The sequence below is a fragment of the Aedes albopictus genome, chromosome 2, assembly GCF_035046485.1.
Source record: "Aedes albopictus strain Foshan chromosome 2, AalbF5, whole genome shotgun sequence".
Taxonomy (NCBI): domain Eukaryota; kingdom Metazoa; phylum Arthropoda; class Insecta; order Diptera; family Culicidae; genus Aedes; species Aedes albopictus.
Window position 1 is genome coordinate 1,453,313 of NC_085137.1, and position 17,146 is coordinate 1,470,458.

General features: G+C 39.4%; 1 protein-coding gene across 2 annotated transcripts in view; it reads right to left on the bottom strand.

Annotated features, from left to right (window-relative positions):
* LOC109411726 (fibronectin type-III domain-containing protein 3a) overlaps positions 1–17,146 on the bottom strand; it is a 156,941-nt gene that overhangs the window by 95,159 nt on the left and 44,636 nt on the right. For both annotated transcript variants that reach the window (XM_062848987.1, XM_062848988.1), the window contains exon 3: positions 15,455–16,505. In XM_062848987.1, coding sequence (XP_062704971.1) covers positions 15,455–16,208 — 754 coding nt within the window. In that variant the 5' untranslated portion in view covers positions 16,209–16,505. The remainder of the gene's footprint in view (positions 1–15,454; positions 16,506–17,146) is intronic.

The window sequence follows — 17,146 nt, forward strand, 5'->3', positions numbered from 1 at the left end:
TTCAAATCAAATTTGGCTGCTACTAGTTGCTATTCTACAATTATTGTGGGCGATCATCTTCCGTCGTCTGTCACCTAAAACGAATGAGTTCATCGGAAGTTATCAGACTGGCTAATCAACGGCCGGTCGACAACGGCTCAGATCTTCACCGTACGGCAAATCCTCAAGAAATGCCGTGAATTCCAGGTCCCAACGCATCACCTGTTCATCACCTTCAAAGCGGCATACGACAGTATTGACCGCGCAGAGCTATGGGAAATCAAGGACGAGAACAGCTTTCCTGGGAAGCTGACTAGACTGATTAAAGCAACGATGAACGGTGTGCAAAACTGCGTAAGGATTTCGGGTGAACTATCCAGTTTATTCGAATCTCGCTTGGTACTGCGACAAGGCGATGGACTCTCATGCCTACTCATGCCTCGCTCTGGAAAGTGTAATGCGACGAGCTGGGCGCAACAGCCGGGGAACGATTTTTACAAAATCCGGTCAATTTGTGTGCTTTGCGGACTACATGAACATTATCGCCAGAACATTTGGAACGGTGGCAGAGCTGTATACCCGCCTGAAACGCGAAGCAGCAAAGGTCGTACTGATGGAGAATGCCTCAAAAACAAAGTACATGCTGGTAGGCGGAAACGAACACGACCGTATCCGTCTGAGTAGTAATGTTACGATAGACGGGGATAACTTCGAGGTGGTAGAGGAATTCGTCTATTTCGGATCCTTACTGATGGCTGACAACATCCTCGGACAGCGTAGAAAAGTGAATGTTCGATATAGTATAGAATAGTTTATATTTAGAGGACAATGGAGTTGTAAATTTGGTGAAGTCTTGTGTTAAGCGGTTAAAATAAATAAAAGGCATTTTAAATTGCAGAGGAAAACTGTAAGATAAAAATAATGGAAAACCTCATGAGAATTGCAGATGAAATCCCCATTTTTTATCAATAGATGAATTTCTTATGAAATGGCAGAAGCAATTTTCGTTTGGTATATTTTCTATGGAACATTCTGTTAATTTAGTGACCATGTGTAAAATATTGGTGACTAAAAACTGTCGTTCGAACTTGATCCAGAAAATCCTGGAGTATCGCATAACGAACATTTTGCAGAGAAAACTTTCATGCTCATTCCAAAAATTATATTTAATTGCAAGTATATTCAAGAATCTAGCATATGTATTTTCTATGCAGGGTACCTACTCATAACTCAAAATAAAATTCCCTGAATTTTCCAGGGGAAATTTTAAGTTTATTATTTAAAAAAATAACCCATTTTTTGTACTCTTCAAAAACTAAACAAGAATATACCAAACAATAAAAAAATACTTTTTTCAAGATTTCTAAGACTTGTTCCTGGGATTTTTACCAGAGTTCCTTCCTGGATTTCCGCAGAAGTTTTTCACGAGATATCTTTTGGAATACCTCCCGAAATTTCTTCCAGAGGTTTTCTTATATGCTTCCAAAGTTTCTCGCGGGTTTCCTCCTGAAGATCTATTCCAAAATTATTCAAAGTTCCTTCACGTATGACACTTTTTTCCCCGGAATAGCATTTCAACCATTTTTACTTACAGTTTTCCAATATTTTTAGTGGATTTTCTCACGGAATTTCGCCCGTAGCTGTTCCCAGGGTTCCATCTGGTTTTCAGAGTTACTTCTTGGATGTCCTTAATATTTCTTTTCGGGATTACTCTTAGAACTTTTTTATCCGGAATGTCTCATTTTTTCGCAGTTTTTTTTTATAAAATTTCTGTTAAGGCATTGTCCACTTAGAATCCGGACGGACAAAATCACGTCTATCTCAGAGATGGAATAACAAACATAAAAGGTAAAGCCCTAAAAATAAAAATGATTTATTGTAGTTTCATGGAAAATTACATTGAAATTATTTAGTTTTATTTCAAATAATTTTTTTCACTTTTTCCGTGTTAACTTCCTTAAAAATCTGCACAATGGTGATAAATTTTAGAATCAACCCCTTCGACATGTTAGTCCAACAATCGGGTCGTCTATGCAATATCCTAAGTGCCTTGATTAGTCTGATTAGGATTCCGAAGAAAAAATTCAAAAAATTTTTCTTATTGCGAAATGATAGGCAATTTGGTGAATAGAGTGAACGCGAAATTTAAGTGTTTTTTCGTTGATAAATACTACCCATCTCTGACAAAACCACTGAACGGCTCCGGCTGTCGTGACAGATCATCGAAATAGGTAAAACCTCTATAGATCCCTTGTGTGCGTTTTTGAAAAGCAGCACGCGGTTATTGAGGCTGTCATCCTTGTATAAATTTGTTCTCATCATCTTGTTTTTAAAAACGATGCCCAGAGTTCGTACTTCTAGCCAAATCTTCGAATTCCAAGAAGATTAATCAATGCAATGAACCCAAGCTTTAATCTTCTGGGGACACTTCTTTATGCCATAAATAACAACATCTGTGCAAAAAACACATAATGGTTTTTGAGATATTAACATTTTTTGTGACGGCCGTACCTGATCACGCTAAATTTTCAACGTGTTTGTGCAAGATTTTTTTCCATCTATTGTCTTCATTCTGAAATAACTTTTCACTCGTTGCAAGAAAATTGATGAAGTTTTAACCGTTAAAAGAGGACTAGTGTAGGATCAGACTGCTGTAAAAGAATGAAGATTGTGATCATTGAGAGCGTCCCTAGAAAATATGCCATGCGTCCGGATTCTAAGTGGACAATGCTTTAATATTTCAACAATAAGACTTTGCGGAGTTTGTCGTACAATTTCACTTGGATTTCTTCGAATATTGTATCGGGGATTTCATATAAGGAATTTTATATGTTATCCTAGACATTCTAAGGAAAAGCCGTGGAAAAAACCCTGCAAGAGCAATGGGAATAACTATTAAAAAAAATCCTCAAAGGAGAATCCAGAATTTCGGCACAATTTCAGATAAAGATTTCGGTAAAAGTTCTGGGAATAGTTGCGTTGCGTTGCGTTGCGTTGCGTTGCGTTGTAACGGAGTAATTCGTAGATTGCATACTGAAAGTTGTCATGTTCAAACTTTAATACTTCTATTCTAATTGCTTATGGAATGCTATTTGGGAAGGAACAGCTATCCAATCAGAGGTTGAAGTAATAAAGACATGAGAACTTCCATTGCCGGCCACGCCCATCTTCTCCGTCACGAGGATAGGAAAGGATGTGATGATATGACACCTACTTTACAAGAGGTCAGCGACTCACCGACACCCCCATACGTGTCAAGGAGTTGGATATTGGGAACGGGTTGATTGGGGATTCACTATAAGCGAGTGATGCGGCAAGATTCAGATTGTGTTATTGTATTTGAGTTAATCATGTAGATGTGTTGATGTGAGTGTAAGTGATTTTTAACACCAACGTTGGGAGTGACATAGCTAAGAAATGTTGTCACTCCATGGGCCTTTTTGCTTCCGGGATGGGGCACAGGCATTTGGACCATGTGTCCTGGCTAACAAGCCTAGGCTTAAGCGCCATTGATCGCTCTCTGAAACGATAAGAAACACGTTATGTGTATGGGAAGGGATAATAGGGAAGGGATGATATCTATTTATCGAGATGCCAGCGACTCACCGACGCTCTCGTAAATGGAAACGAATAGGATTTGGGACTGGAATGGTCTGGAATTTAGTATGATTAAGTTATGCTGGCATTTAGATGAGATGTAATGGGAGAAAAACAAAGTTTTTAATACGTCAATAAAATAAGTTACCTTTTTATAGCTGAAAACAGAAAGTATCAGGAATATTTTTCAAAACTTAAATTAATAATGCCCTTTTTATAACGTAAATGTTCATTTGTGATAAAATGCCCTTCAAATCCCTACTTTTTATTTTTGATCTAAGCATCATTGAGTTTCTTCGAACTCGAAAAAACCCAAATTAGATGAACATGATACATAGTTTTAAAACATGAATGTTAACTAATTTGGCAAACTTTAATGCTCACTACTTGCTTCAATAGCAGAACTATTGATAACAATCAATTACAATTATACTCAACTTGATTAAAAAAAATCAAAATCAAAGAAAAGTTATAATACTGTTGCGGAAATACACATAAGAGTAAAACAAGAAGCATGAAACGTTCTCACCGAATTTGAATATTCCATCAACAGATCTGCTTGAGAAGAGATTCTTTGGACGTCCAAGATCCTGACGTTGATTACAGAATCCATTTGAATGACAACTTGAAAATAAAAACAACGAGTCTTCCAAAATATCAGGTTCCGGAATCAGAACTGGGCAAAACTTGCGCACTCTTCGTATGTGCCTCGTTTCTCTCATTCGGGAGGATGTGGAAAACAGTACTTTTCCGTCAAGACCATAGGAAAACAGGCAGCAGGAGTTCAGAATCAACCGCATTCTTCCTTTTGTCGCGGAACTCCTCACAAGACGGTTGAATCACTGCGAGACACTTTTCTGACTCTCGGACGCGCGGTGACACGATACACTTTCGGCGGATTCCGTTATCGAGGAAAAAAATTAAGTGAGACTATCCCATTGGTATTGGTCTAGTACTTTACCGGAAATCAAAGCTCCAAAACGTACGGCACAACTAAATTTTACTTAAATAAATTTTCACCAGAAAATCGATACGAAATTTACGGATAACGCGAGAAAACACGGAAGCGAAGATTTTTGACGTCCTATCTCGGACGCAGCACACTACGATCTCCTTTCGGTAAAAGTTCTGGGAATAGTGTAGCGAAAGTCAGTCAAAAAATCTCATGTGGGTCTCTGCAAGAAATCTGGTACAACTAAGAGCAACACTTTACTATTACTTTAGAGCTTTTAGTAGAACTTGTTACTTCAGACTCTAGTTTAATCTAAAAACATTTCACTAATACTTCACTTTTGCAAAAGAAAATAAAAAATGAATAACTCTTTTAAAGAAAACTAGAAAGGACGAGCAAATTCCTTTTAATTCTACTACTGTACTTATCTTCGGACAGATAGGCCTATTTCGTCTGTGACTTACAGACTTCTTCAGTCGAGCACTTGACACTGAAGAAGTCTGTAAGTCACAGACGAAATAGGCCTATCTGTCCGAAGATAAGCACAGTAGTAGAATTAAAAGGAATTTGCTCGTCCTTTCTAGTTTTCTTTAAAAGAGTTATTCATTTTTTATTTTCTTTTGCAAAAGTGAAGTATTAGTGAAATGTTTTTAGATTAAACTAGAGTCTGAAGTAAGAGCAACAGCTTAACTCTGAAAGAAATCACGCATATAATTCAATAAGAAATATAAGCAATAGTTCCTGTAGGAATCCCACAAGGCACTTCGGAAAAAAAATCTTAGAAAAAAGTCCAGGGTAAATTCGAAAAACTCTGAGAAATATCACAGGATAAACACCGGAAGTAATCTTCTGAGAGAAGTTACAGAAGAAACTCAGAGAGAGAGATCTCAGGTTAAACTTTTTAGAAATATCCCTGAAACTCCTAGAAAAAATCAGGAAGGAACTCTAGAAGAAAGCTCACAGAAAATTCTTACAAGATATTACAAGAAAAACTACGGAAGAAATCTCAGGAGGAACTCCTGCAGAAAAATCGTGGAAACTCCATAAGAAAGCCTTGGAGAAATTCTATTAGAAATCCCATAAATATCTCCTGTAGCAGCTTTGAGAGAAATTCTGGGAAGGCCTCCTGGGGAAGTACCAAGAGGCACACCGCAAAGAATCGCGTAAAATTTCCAAGAGGAATCCGAAGAGAAATTATGAGAGATATTCTGCGACAGCTTTAGCGATTTATCTCGCTAAAAAATTTCTAGAGAATTCGGGATAAAATCTGGCACAATCCTAAGATTTTTTTTTAGAAAAACACAGAAGGAACTTGCGGGAAAAATCCCACGAGGGGTCCTGGAAGCAATATCGCAAAGAAATTATGTACATTACCCGAGTAAAACTCCAGGAGAAATCGGTAGGAATTCATGAATCCTGAAAAAAAAAAAATGTGAAGGAACTTTGTGAGGCATTCCAGGAAGTATTTCTAAAAAAGTTCCAGAAAGAAACCCTGACGAAATTTCTGGAAACATCTTAGTAGTGGAATTTCTATATGGGTTTTAACTTCCAGGTGCACGTGGATTTTGAGGCATCTTTTTAACGGCACCGTCAGCTTGTTTGAAATATCTTCTAGGTCTAGGAGCCCTTTTTGTGTTCCACGATTATCACTACACTCGAAAACATTTTTATTTAAATCAACCTAGTAACCTCTATGAACAACGTTTTGAGCATATTCCCTGAGTATTCCAGGATTTTCCCTGTTAAATATAATTGCAATTATAATATTTCGGGGCGATCGTAGTGTATCCTTATGAATAACTTGAATAACTTGGATGATTTTTTGGCGAAACGAATGTATTCATGTTGAAAACATATGCAAAGAAAAAAGTGTGAGTAAATTTTAATAAAAATTTCTCACGAATGATTTTTTTTAATACTTTCAGGAATCCGTCCTGAAATATTTCTCGGCGTACCTCTTCGAAAATGTCTGAAGAATTACAGGGAGAAAACCAACGATCATTCTGAATATCCAAAGCAATGTGACTCTGTTCTTGTTCTGTCCAGATTTGACAGCTGCCTTCAAGTTAAAGATGCAATTACTTGTTATGATCAGAACAACGTTACTTACGTACTCAAGGATTGTTATCTACCAAACTGTCCACAGCTACGACCAATTGAAACATACTGGTCCATGGTGAAGTAATACGTCATAAAGAATTGGAGAGGTGCCAACGATCCAATAATTTCGTTCTAAGTGACTTACTGCTTAGAAGAAAATCGACAAATTCACCGTGCAAAGCTTCACGAAAAGTTTAAACAAGAAAGTGCGCGCAACAGCTTAAGGAATACATATAAATCTATATGCTGTTGTGTTGAGTATCACATTTGTTTAAAATATGAATTCAAAAGTAGGGATCAAAAACAAGCTGTTGTTTTTCTAAAATCTTTTTTGGTTTTGGTGTGATCGTCTTGAAGTTTTTCAAAAAATACTATCGTTTTTTTTTCAAAGAAGTCTGTCAGAAATAATTTCACAAATTTCGTCAGGTTTTCCAGAAAATCTCGGATACTTTTTGAAAACGACGTATCAACATAGGATTTGCATGTATTATACGTCGTTTTGAAAAAGTATCCGAGAAATACACTAAAACAGTGTAATTCCAACATAGAAGGGAGCATATCTGTCTGGCAAATAAATATCGGCGTTTTGTCCTTTCGACCGATTGTCGTAGTAGTTTTCATATGAAGCTAAACTCCATTCACTGTGCGTGCATGTGTTCGCAGCTTTACAAAGTAATGCACATTGCATTGTTGTAAATTATTATTTTTGTTCCAACCTTCGAGCACGCAGTATCCACTCTGGTGCGAAAGGTTTTTCTTCCCTCAACACAAATAACTTAAAGCCACTCTTGTTGATCAGTATTATCGATATTGTTGCTTATAATTACGCCTGTCTGGCAGTTCGTTGTATATTTTACGGGGCACTATACTACTGGCCAGACACGTTTCAGCTCTCCGCCGCGCGCCGGATGATGGCGGTGCTAGGAAATGCAATCATATTGCTCAAGCCGAATGCACTGTTTTTACGCACCCATAGAAAAGTCTGATTGGTCGTCCCCCTGCCATCGCGATGCCGCGGCGGACAGACAGCTCCGAGGACTGGGTGTTGCTCGCGGATGCTGTAGTGTAGTTGCATATAAGCATAAAGCGCACATGAAAAATGATCCCGTCTCGTCGGGGATGCTGAGAAAACTGTAGACAGACGCTCATCGCGCTTCGAGTTTACGCTTCGGTTGAAACAAACTGAACTCGAAGGTCGAATATATTAATATTTCGGTTAAATAAGTTGCTGATAGGGAGGCATTGTTTATACACATGTTCACTTCCAGTCGGGTAGATAATGTCTAGTCTTGAAGGCGCATTATCGATTTGCTTTCCTTGACTGGCTGATTTCAGTCTACTACTCAAAATAAACTGCGGTGAGTACTAGGTGACCAAAACACGAGTTTGTTTGCATGTTTTATGATTCCGTCCTTGTTGTATCGAATTTTTAGTCTTTATTTATACTAGATCCCTAAATCTTTATTTATACTAGATCCCTAAATCTTTACTTATTGTATTGCAAATCCTTCTACATTATGATTTATTCAAGTTGGAATTCTTCATCAGTTTAGTAGAAACTGCAACCTATTGAAATTTCGAGGAACTGGTCAAAGTTGCCTGTAGCCATTTTGTGAAGTAGCCAATGTTAAGAATATAGCCGAAACTAAGGCAGTGCTTCTATTAAGGCCAGGACTACTTTTAATGTAAAACAAACATAGGTTTTCTTACATTAGTTAGTCAAAACAGGGGTTTAGAACCCTATCTGAAAAGTGCTGGTTGAATTTCAATCCACCTGTCCAATAGAACCTTGATACTAAACAGGAATGTATTGTGTACTTTTTAATCAACTTGCAACACGGTATGACTTCATCTTGTGAGAAAAATTCGCTTTTGTCCTAAGCAAACCAAGCAAAACGATTTAAAACCCGGTAGCAGTCGCCGCCGTCAGCTTGCAGAATTAATTGACTTTTGTTGACTTTTCGATTACGCTTGCAAAAATGAATACCTACCAACACCACAGAGACGGAACCAAATTTGAAACACAAATCGACTGCGCTAAGGAGATCAGGTCGATCGTTTGTCATTTATATTATTCGGACAGCTTTTGTTGCACTGGAGGCGCTGCAGGTTTTTCTGAATTTGAAATCGTTTCATCGAATATACATCTGACATTAAAATGAGAACGAGTCGAATATCACCCGGTAGCCCCAGTTCTCTAAGTGAGGTCGAATCTGTATATTTTAAGGAGTTAATGTTTGCATCGAGTCTACGTGAAAATTTACACGCTTTTTAGAATGTGGATGAGTAGATCAAATGTGATCTTGATTTACATTTCTACTATTCTTTGTCCATATTCATCGGTTTCTCACTCGTAGCCGTAAAAGGAGTCATTTGAAATTCGATGACGACCTTTTCAATACATGTTTTATGATTTGATCTGAAACAATCGATAAGTAGCTTGCGTTTAGTTGCAATCGGGTTTGTAAGTTTTGAGAATATCCAGGGCTGGTAGTAAAAACTGATGTTAGAAATATTTATTTTGATGACCAATTTCAAGAAAATAGATGAAGTTGTTAAAAAAAAGTTTTCACAAATGTGCTTGAATTTTTTGGCAATACTTTAAGAAAAGCTAATGAATAAATTCTTGGCGAAACACCGTTTTGAAGGAATTAAAAGAGTCAAAAACTTTACTTTCAAAAAGCTGCGTAAATGCAGAATCAGCATAAAAATAAAACTCTAAAACTCTAAAAATTCTTTTTTTCTCAGTTCTAGAATGCAAGAGAGAACATAATGGTTCGATTGTGCCTAAGACAGCCCAACCGATAACTTGCTTATTGTAATGTACATTACGTTAGAAAAAAAAAATATACTGCAGCAAAGGTTGTATCGACTAAACGATCACCTATATTAGGTAACGGGCAACAAGCGAAACACAGAATGGTGGAGAATTTTTCGTTTGACGAAAAGTCTTCACTGACTGGAGCTGAATCCAACCCACACTCAGAGGCGTAAGAAACGCCTAGACGACTGGCAGGCTAACCGCACGGGCAAAAAGTCCACATATTGCTTTTGCAGATAACTGTAAGCTGTAAGGTATAATTTTGGCTGTTTCGCTATAAGTTTTTTTTTAAATAATTCATGCAGGAGCATTCTTCAGTACTTGTAGTAATGAGCTAAATTCTTGTATGGTGAGAAGGTAAATTCTCCGTTTCGCAGTCTCCGTACTTGAACAACAAAGAAAATGGCGGGCTGACCAATAGCAAGTTGATTTGCCCCCCTTTCCATCCGGGAGCTTGAATCCAACGGGTAGTCTATAGTACAAGCCAGGACAAATGCTTCCTAGGAAGAGAGGACAACTTAAGACGTTAGCTGGTGGAACGCTTACGAATAGAGAGTACTCATGTATGGTCCCCTCTTCTTGAAGTCATCCCTACCGGGCATACCGGGTAAGAAAGAGAGAGAATGAGTTTTTAGTGGGTCGAAACCCATATAACCCGAGGAGCTTGGATATCTGAGCAGCAGATTTTCTCCTTCTATAAAAAAAATACATTTATTAATTGAGAGCTTCCTCTGCCAATGACCATTTTGCATGTGCATATCATGTGGCAGGCATGAAGATACTCTATGTCAAAGGAACGATCAACGATGATGAAGCATGAAGATACTCTATATCAGAGAAAGTAAAAAAAAATCCATTACGAACTATCACGTTCCTGTACCAACCGGGAATCGACCCCGCCACCCTCAGCATGGTCATGATGAATACCCACGCCTTTACAGCTGTGGGCATATGGGCAGGGCATTGAATTGAATTAAATTTTCCAGCTGCATGGCTCAAAACAGCGCTCGTCCGCAGTGGTACTTTTCCAGAAAAAAATCTGCCAATCTTCAAGGAGTTCCTTCTACAGGAAGTTATTCAAGAATTCCTGCAGAAGTTCCGTCAGGAGATTTTTCGAAAACACGGACACGTTTAATGCTGAAGTTAATTCAAGTATTTCTGTAGTAGCTCCTTCAGAGATTCCTCGATGTTTTTTTTCTCGAATTGCTCCATGAATTTCTTGAGAGATTCCGCCAGGATTTTCCTTCAGTGGTTCCTTTACCCTAGTCGTGCATTAGGGTCATTATGAACCTTACAGGCACGCTAAGCGGGCACGACAGCATGGTGAGCGGACAGCGAATGCGCGAAGAAGGATTCTGATTTCTTCATCAGAGATTGATTCAGGAAGTTCTTCTGTGATTCAGGAATGTATTCAAGGATTTATTCAGGAGTTCCTTCAGAGATCATCTAGAAATTTCTCTAGGAATTCATCATGAGACTTCTCCTTAAATTCTTTGAGTAATTTGATCTTATAGTTTCTTGAGGATTTCTTCTTGAATTCCTAGTGAAATTTCTCCTGGAACTCCTTCCGCTTCTGGAATTACTCCAAGAACTTTCTTCATGGATTTTCCTTGAATTCCTTAACTTTTTTTTCTGGAATTCCTGAACTGTCCAGGGAATCTTCCAAGGATTTCTACAGGAACTCTTCAGGGATTCCTGCAGGAATTTCCCTAGAATTCTTTGTGGGATTTTTCCCGCAATTCCTTGAAGGATTTTTTCATAAACTTCTTCAGGGATTCCTCTAGGAACTCCTTCCGTGATTTCTCCAGGGATTCTTCGGGAAGTCTAAGAATTCTTTCTTGAGTTCCTCCAGAAATTTCTTAAGGGGGTTTTCTGGAAATCATTGAGGGGTTTTTCCTAGAATTGCTGGAGATATTTCTTCAGTAACTCCATCAAGGATTTCTTCAATAACTCCTACAGGAAATTCTTCTTGAATTCTTTCATGGATATCTCCAGCAATCCTTTCAAAGTTTTCGCTAGGATCTCCTCCAAGAATTTCTTGAGGAACTCTTCAGTGGTTCCTCCAGGAAATCCTGCAGGGATTTCTTCTTGATTTTTAAGTGGGGTTTTTCTTGGAATTCTTTGAGGAATTTCTTGCTAAACTCTTTCAGTGATTCAACTAAATGCTTGGTGACACTAGCCGCACGTCCGAGATGAAATAGCCTAGGGCTAAAAATCTCGTTAATACAGATAAAAAAAACTAGCCGCACGACCACGAAGCCACAAGAGACTTCCTTCAAGGGACGTTCGTTCACTAAAAAGTTTGTTCAGCGATTGCTCCTCTCCTCTTCTTCTTGGCGTAACGTCCTCACTGGGACAAAGCCTACTTCTCAGCTTAGTGTTCTATGAGCACTTCCACAGTTATTAACTGATAGCTTCCTCTGCCAATGACCATTTTGCATGTGTATATCGTGTGGCAGGCACGAAGATACTCTATGCCCAAGGAAGTCAAGGAAATTTCCTTTACGAAAAGATCCTGGACCGACCGGGAATCGAACCCGTCACCCTCAGCATGGTCATGCTGAATACCCGTGCGTTTATCGCCTCGGCTACATGGGCCCATTCAGCGATTGCACCTGAAGTAAGTTTTATGATTCCTTCAGGAATTACTTAACTTAACGGAACTCTAGTCCCATGTCTTGCTTCTAGTTTAGTCCCTGGACAACAGAGAAAACCCCGGGACTTTAGGCCAGTGGCAATTCACGTGAGTCCTTGAATTACCAGAACTTAATAGTTCTTAATAGGTTAATACGCAATTAGATACGTAAAGCATGTTTGTTTTGCTAACATTAAATGTAAAGAAAATCAAGCAGTAAAAATGCATTCTAACTTATTCCCAAACCAAAAGTAATTCATCGTAAAAAAGCATTCATTTACTTTAAATCAACATCAAGACATTGTTGATTTGACTTATTATATCCGTCATCTCGAGCTTTGCGCTTGAGTTGTTCCGTAATGTTTTGCACAGTACCTTCGATCGCTTGCCATGAAATTTTGTATCACCTTTGTGGTTGTACGTGTATTTTTGAAAGCTCGGTTTATCAAACCACAATTTCACATTGTTGACCAAACTATGTATTTCTTGTCAAACTTCGATTTTTTTCTTGGTCTTAAGTTAATCTGCAACCTTTCCACGTTGGAATAATATCTCCCGAAGTAAATATTTTTCGATTCCTTACACAATAAGCTTGCATTTGCATGATAGGTTTCCACGATTCGTTCAAAATTGTAAAATTCCTATCCAAAATGCGGTGGCTAGATTTTGCTGTGTGCATACCTTAGTCTCGGGTAGGCAAAGTCCGGGTCTTAAACTATCAGCAAGGCAGAATAAATGCAATTTTAGAAACTGTCACCAGTAACAAGGACATTTTATAATGAATCCTTATTAGCAAAACACATCACCCCAGCTTGACAAACTGGATGTCACTAGGGTTCGATTTGGTAGATCTTTCATCGTAAAGCAACACGAAAACCTGTTACGGTGCTCCGTTAAAGATAGAGCATTATTGAAACCCCCTCAACCATTCATATATCAGCACGGGTCGCCTTGGATTGGAGTTCTCTGTTTGGTGGACTTTCACCCCCGGAACAGGTGGTCCATAGTGTTATTTTTAGCCAATTGAGACAACCGTTACCGACACTACACAGCTTTTTCGGTTGATCGAAACAAGAAGAAGACATTGATGGTTAACTTCTAAACGAGCCCGAACAACCCCAAATTGTAGCAGGAGATCCTTCAGAGATTCTTTCAAAGATCTCTCCTGAAGTACACTCAGGGATTCCTCTAGGAGTCCCTTCAGGGATTCCACTAGGTGTCCCTTCAAGGATTCTTTTTTTTATATATATATACAGTCTCCCTTTTTGAACCGGGTGAGTATCAGATATGAAACCGGTTTGCATACGCTGCTACTGACCGGCTTACTACGCACTGGTGGATAGTCTAAATGATATTGCACCAATCAATTTGAAATTTATAAATATTTTCAATTAAAAAAGAAATTAAAAATTTTGTCGCTGGTGACGCAAAAACTGCACAATTCTTAAGATTAAATTCAGAGGCGTTCCAGGGGTATGTTAAGGGTTTTTGAGGGGTTTCAGGATGTTCCAGGATATGTCGGAAAATTGCATGGGGTTTAAGGAGCGTTTCAGTGGGCTGCAAGGGGTTGCAGAGGCGTATCAAGGATATTCCTTCAGATTTCAAAAGCGAACCAGGGGGTTTTCAAGGGGTTCCAGGAGGTTTCAGTTGCGTTCTAGGACTGTTCTTGGAGATTTCAAAAGTGTTACAGGTATTTTTACGGGGTATCAGTGGTGTTCCAAGGTGTTTCATGGCGCTACAGGAGTGCTCCAGGGGATCTCAGGGAATTTCAAAAGAGCTCCACGCCGAGCTAGGGGTTTCCCCCAGCCGAGCTAGGGGTTTCCAGGGGCTTCTGGTGATGTCAGGAACGTTTTAGGAAAATTCAGAGAGACTTGGTTTTCGAATATTCCTGCGGCGTTTTAGAGGTATTCCATCAGGGAGTTTCAAGAGTTCTCAGAAGATTGCAGGCACGTTCCTTTATGCCCTCCACTTGAAATGCCTTAACCCTCTACTTCCCATGGTTGCTCTAGAGCACCATCGATTTTCGACGAACTCGAGACAAACGAAATTAGATTAATATGATGCAAAAGTTTTTAAAATATGATTGCAATCTCATTAGGTAAACCCAACTCCCAACTACTTGTTTCAATAGTGGAACTATTGATAAACAATCAAAATACTATTGATTTACAACTAAAATTTTTTATGTTGATTTCGAAAAATTTAGTCAATTTGCAATAACTTTTGTTCAAGCACTTTTTTCAGAAACGCTTTCTTGGCATAGAAATAGTCGTTTAAAGTCGTGGGAAGGAAAGGGTTAAACCGTTCTAGAACTCTCTATTAAACTCCACTGAAAGCCCCTTAAAATCCCCTGAAACGTTAAAAAAGGCCTCGACACACCTTAGAGCCCCGCTGGCTGAAACATTTTTGTAATTTTCTTAAATGCTCCGTAAACCTGTTCCAACACTTTGAAACTCCTCTGAAAACCAGTGACACGTTTTGAAGCACCTTCGCAACCCCTATTACATTCCCTGAATGGGAGCGGATCTGGTGTGATGTTCAAGCACGTGACTATCACGCCGAGGAGCTGGGATCGAATCCCGCTCCCGACAAACTCGCAAAATGTGAGTTCTTCCTTCGGAAGGGAAATCAAATAAATCGTGGGTCCCGAGATGAACTAGCCTAGGGCTAAAATTATATTAAAACATTTTGAAATTCCCCTGAAAGCCCGCTAAATTCTTCTTAAACTATCTGAAACATATTGAAATGGAACTCTTAAGAAAACCTCTTGAAACTTCATTGAAAGCTCCCTGCACCCCCTCAATTCAACGGAAGTTTCCTCGGAACCCTCCTGATACGCCTCTTAAACATCCCTGAAACCCCCACTTGGAAGCTCCCTGGAACCCCCGGCAACCCCTTCGAAACCCTTCTGAAATGAATTTAAGGGAATTCAAATTCAACTGGAAGTGGAAGGAATGACTGGTTCTAGACGTTTACGGGATGTTTTTTCTACTACAATGGTATTATGCAAAACAAGAACCAATTGAAAACTAAAATTCCTGTACTAATTGTTCAACAATTGACGAATTCATCAACTGTGATTTAGATATTAAGGCAGCCATTAAAATACTTGCTTCGGAGAACTCAAGTTCGAAGTTAGTTATAACTTGCCGAGCTCAAATCTCAAAATTGTCAATAACTAATCTTTTGTCAAATATGATTGAATAATTTCCTTTTTGCTACTATGCCATTACATATTTGATTCCACTAGTGTCAGGTTTGTGCTCGGTAATAATAATTAAATGTTATAATCTCTTTGCGGTGTTTCCATAAAAAGTAAAATTCCCACACATAGCCCATTCTTGTAATACTAAAAGATAATCTCACTTACCTTGAATGATCTCACGAGAGTTGCCAAGCTGGAATGTCACTGATACACCCGCACCGATGTGGAAGTGCACCACGTGCTCCGAAGGCTGCGGATGGGCTGGACAGTAAGGCCGCGTTTGGAGTTCGAAGCCCCCAAAGTGAAACACCGGTTCCACGATCGGCCACGCTGCGGCATTGACTGCCGCGGCCGCCGCTGCATTTGCCGGCATCGGACCACCACTGGCAGCGACAATGGTGGCCGCAGCCCCTGCCGCGGCACTAGCCGTGGCCACCGTAGCTATCCCATTGATCAACTGATGATGGTGGTGGTGGTGAATGTGGTGCATCGGCTGGATCCGTTGATTTGTCCCGGCCGGCTGGATGGACAGAATTTGCGTTGCACCGACTGCGCCTCCATTAGCTGATGAGGGCGCTGCAGCCGATACCGGCACTGTGCGAGCAGTAGGAGTCACCACTGCGATAGCAGCCGTGGTCGTAGTTGTCGGTGTCGGTGTTACCGATACCACGCCACTTCTACCTCCGCCGCCTCCTCCGCCCGGTGGTTCCGTCGCCATCTGCGGGCGGCGATGTTTCTTCACCGAACCTATTTGGAAGTATTGCGTCTGCGGGGGTGGAAATGAAAATTGATGAAAATGCTGCTGCAGTACCGGCTGCTGCTGCTGCTGCTGCTGCTGACCGATGACCTCCTTTTGATTATATGTCTGCTGCTGCTGCTGCTGCTGTGGCACAGAGGGTAACACAGGTGCCTTTACCATCGAAAATATATATTTTTGGGAGGAGGCACCCACACCACCACCAAAGGTACGGCCCGTAGTTTCAATTATGTCTTCCGTCGCTTACTTTATCGCTCGCGACCAATTGAGCAGCCTAAAGCTAACTTTTTTTTTTCAATTATCACGATTGCACTTAGGTTTGAAACGAAAACGAAACTAAATCAATGTCCATACATACACTTGTTTGCGAACATTCGACGGATTACAGTTAAAGCTGCTCCAATTTTTCTAATACGCTGCCGCCGGTTGAGAATAACGATTTCAGAACTCGCTAATACTCTATCATTCAATTAAATAAATTATGCAATCATTAAAAGTTATATCTATTGTTATAAGTTGAAGATCTAGTCGAGTTTATGTAAGATATGATTCGGAAACAAACAATAAAAATGGGAATAATTGACGCAATTGAAAACCAGAGTAAAATTTAAAAAAAAACTAAAACATTTGCATAAGGCCGTTCGCAATGCTGTTTTATTTTGTATGGCGAGTTTTAAAAATTTTAAAACTCGCCATACAAAATAAAACAGCATTGCGAACGGTCTAATACAGCAGCAAAAAACAATGTAGCGTCAAATCCGCGCGAGGGAGAAGTTCCGTGAGTATTACCCGATTCATCCGTGATATTCGTGGATAATCCTGGGAATATCATTTTTCCCGTTTTTCCCGGAATGAGCCTGTCTAGGAAAAAAAGCTAAAAACAATCTTGCTGGAACAACGAGGTTTCAATATTATTGTTACTATAATTTAAGCAGGCATTAAACTGCAACAGCAAACGTGGATACCCAAATATTGCGCTTACGCTCAGTATTCAAGTATTTGTTTTAGAAAACGTAATATTTGAATTGTTAGAAAAGAAGGACATTCTGAGTGGTGCTATGTTCATCAACACTCCTCAACTAGACCTACAACCTGCAACT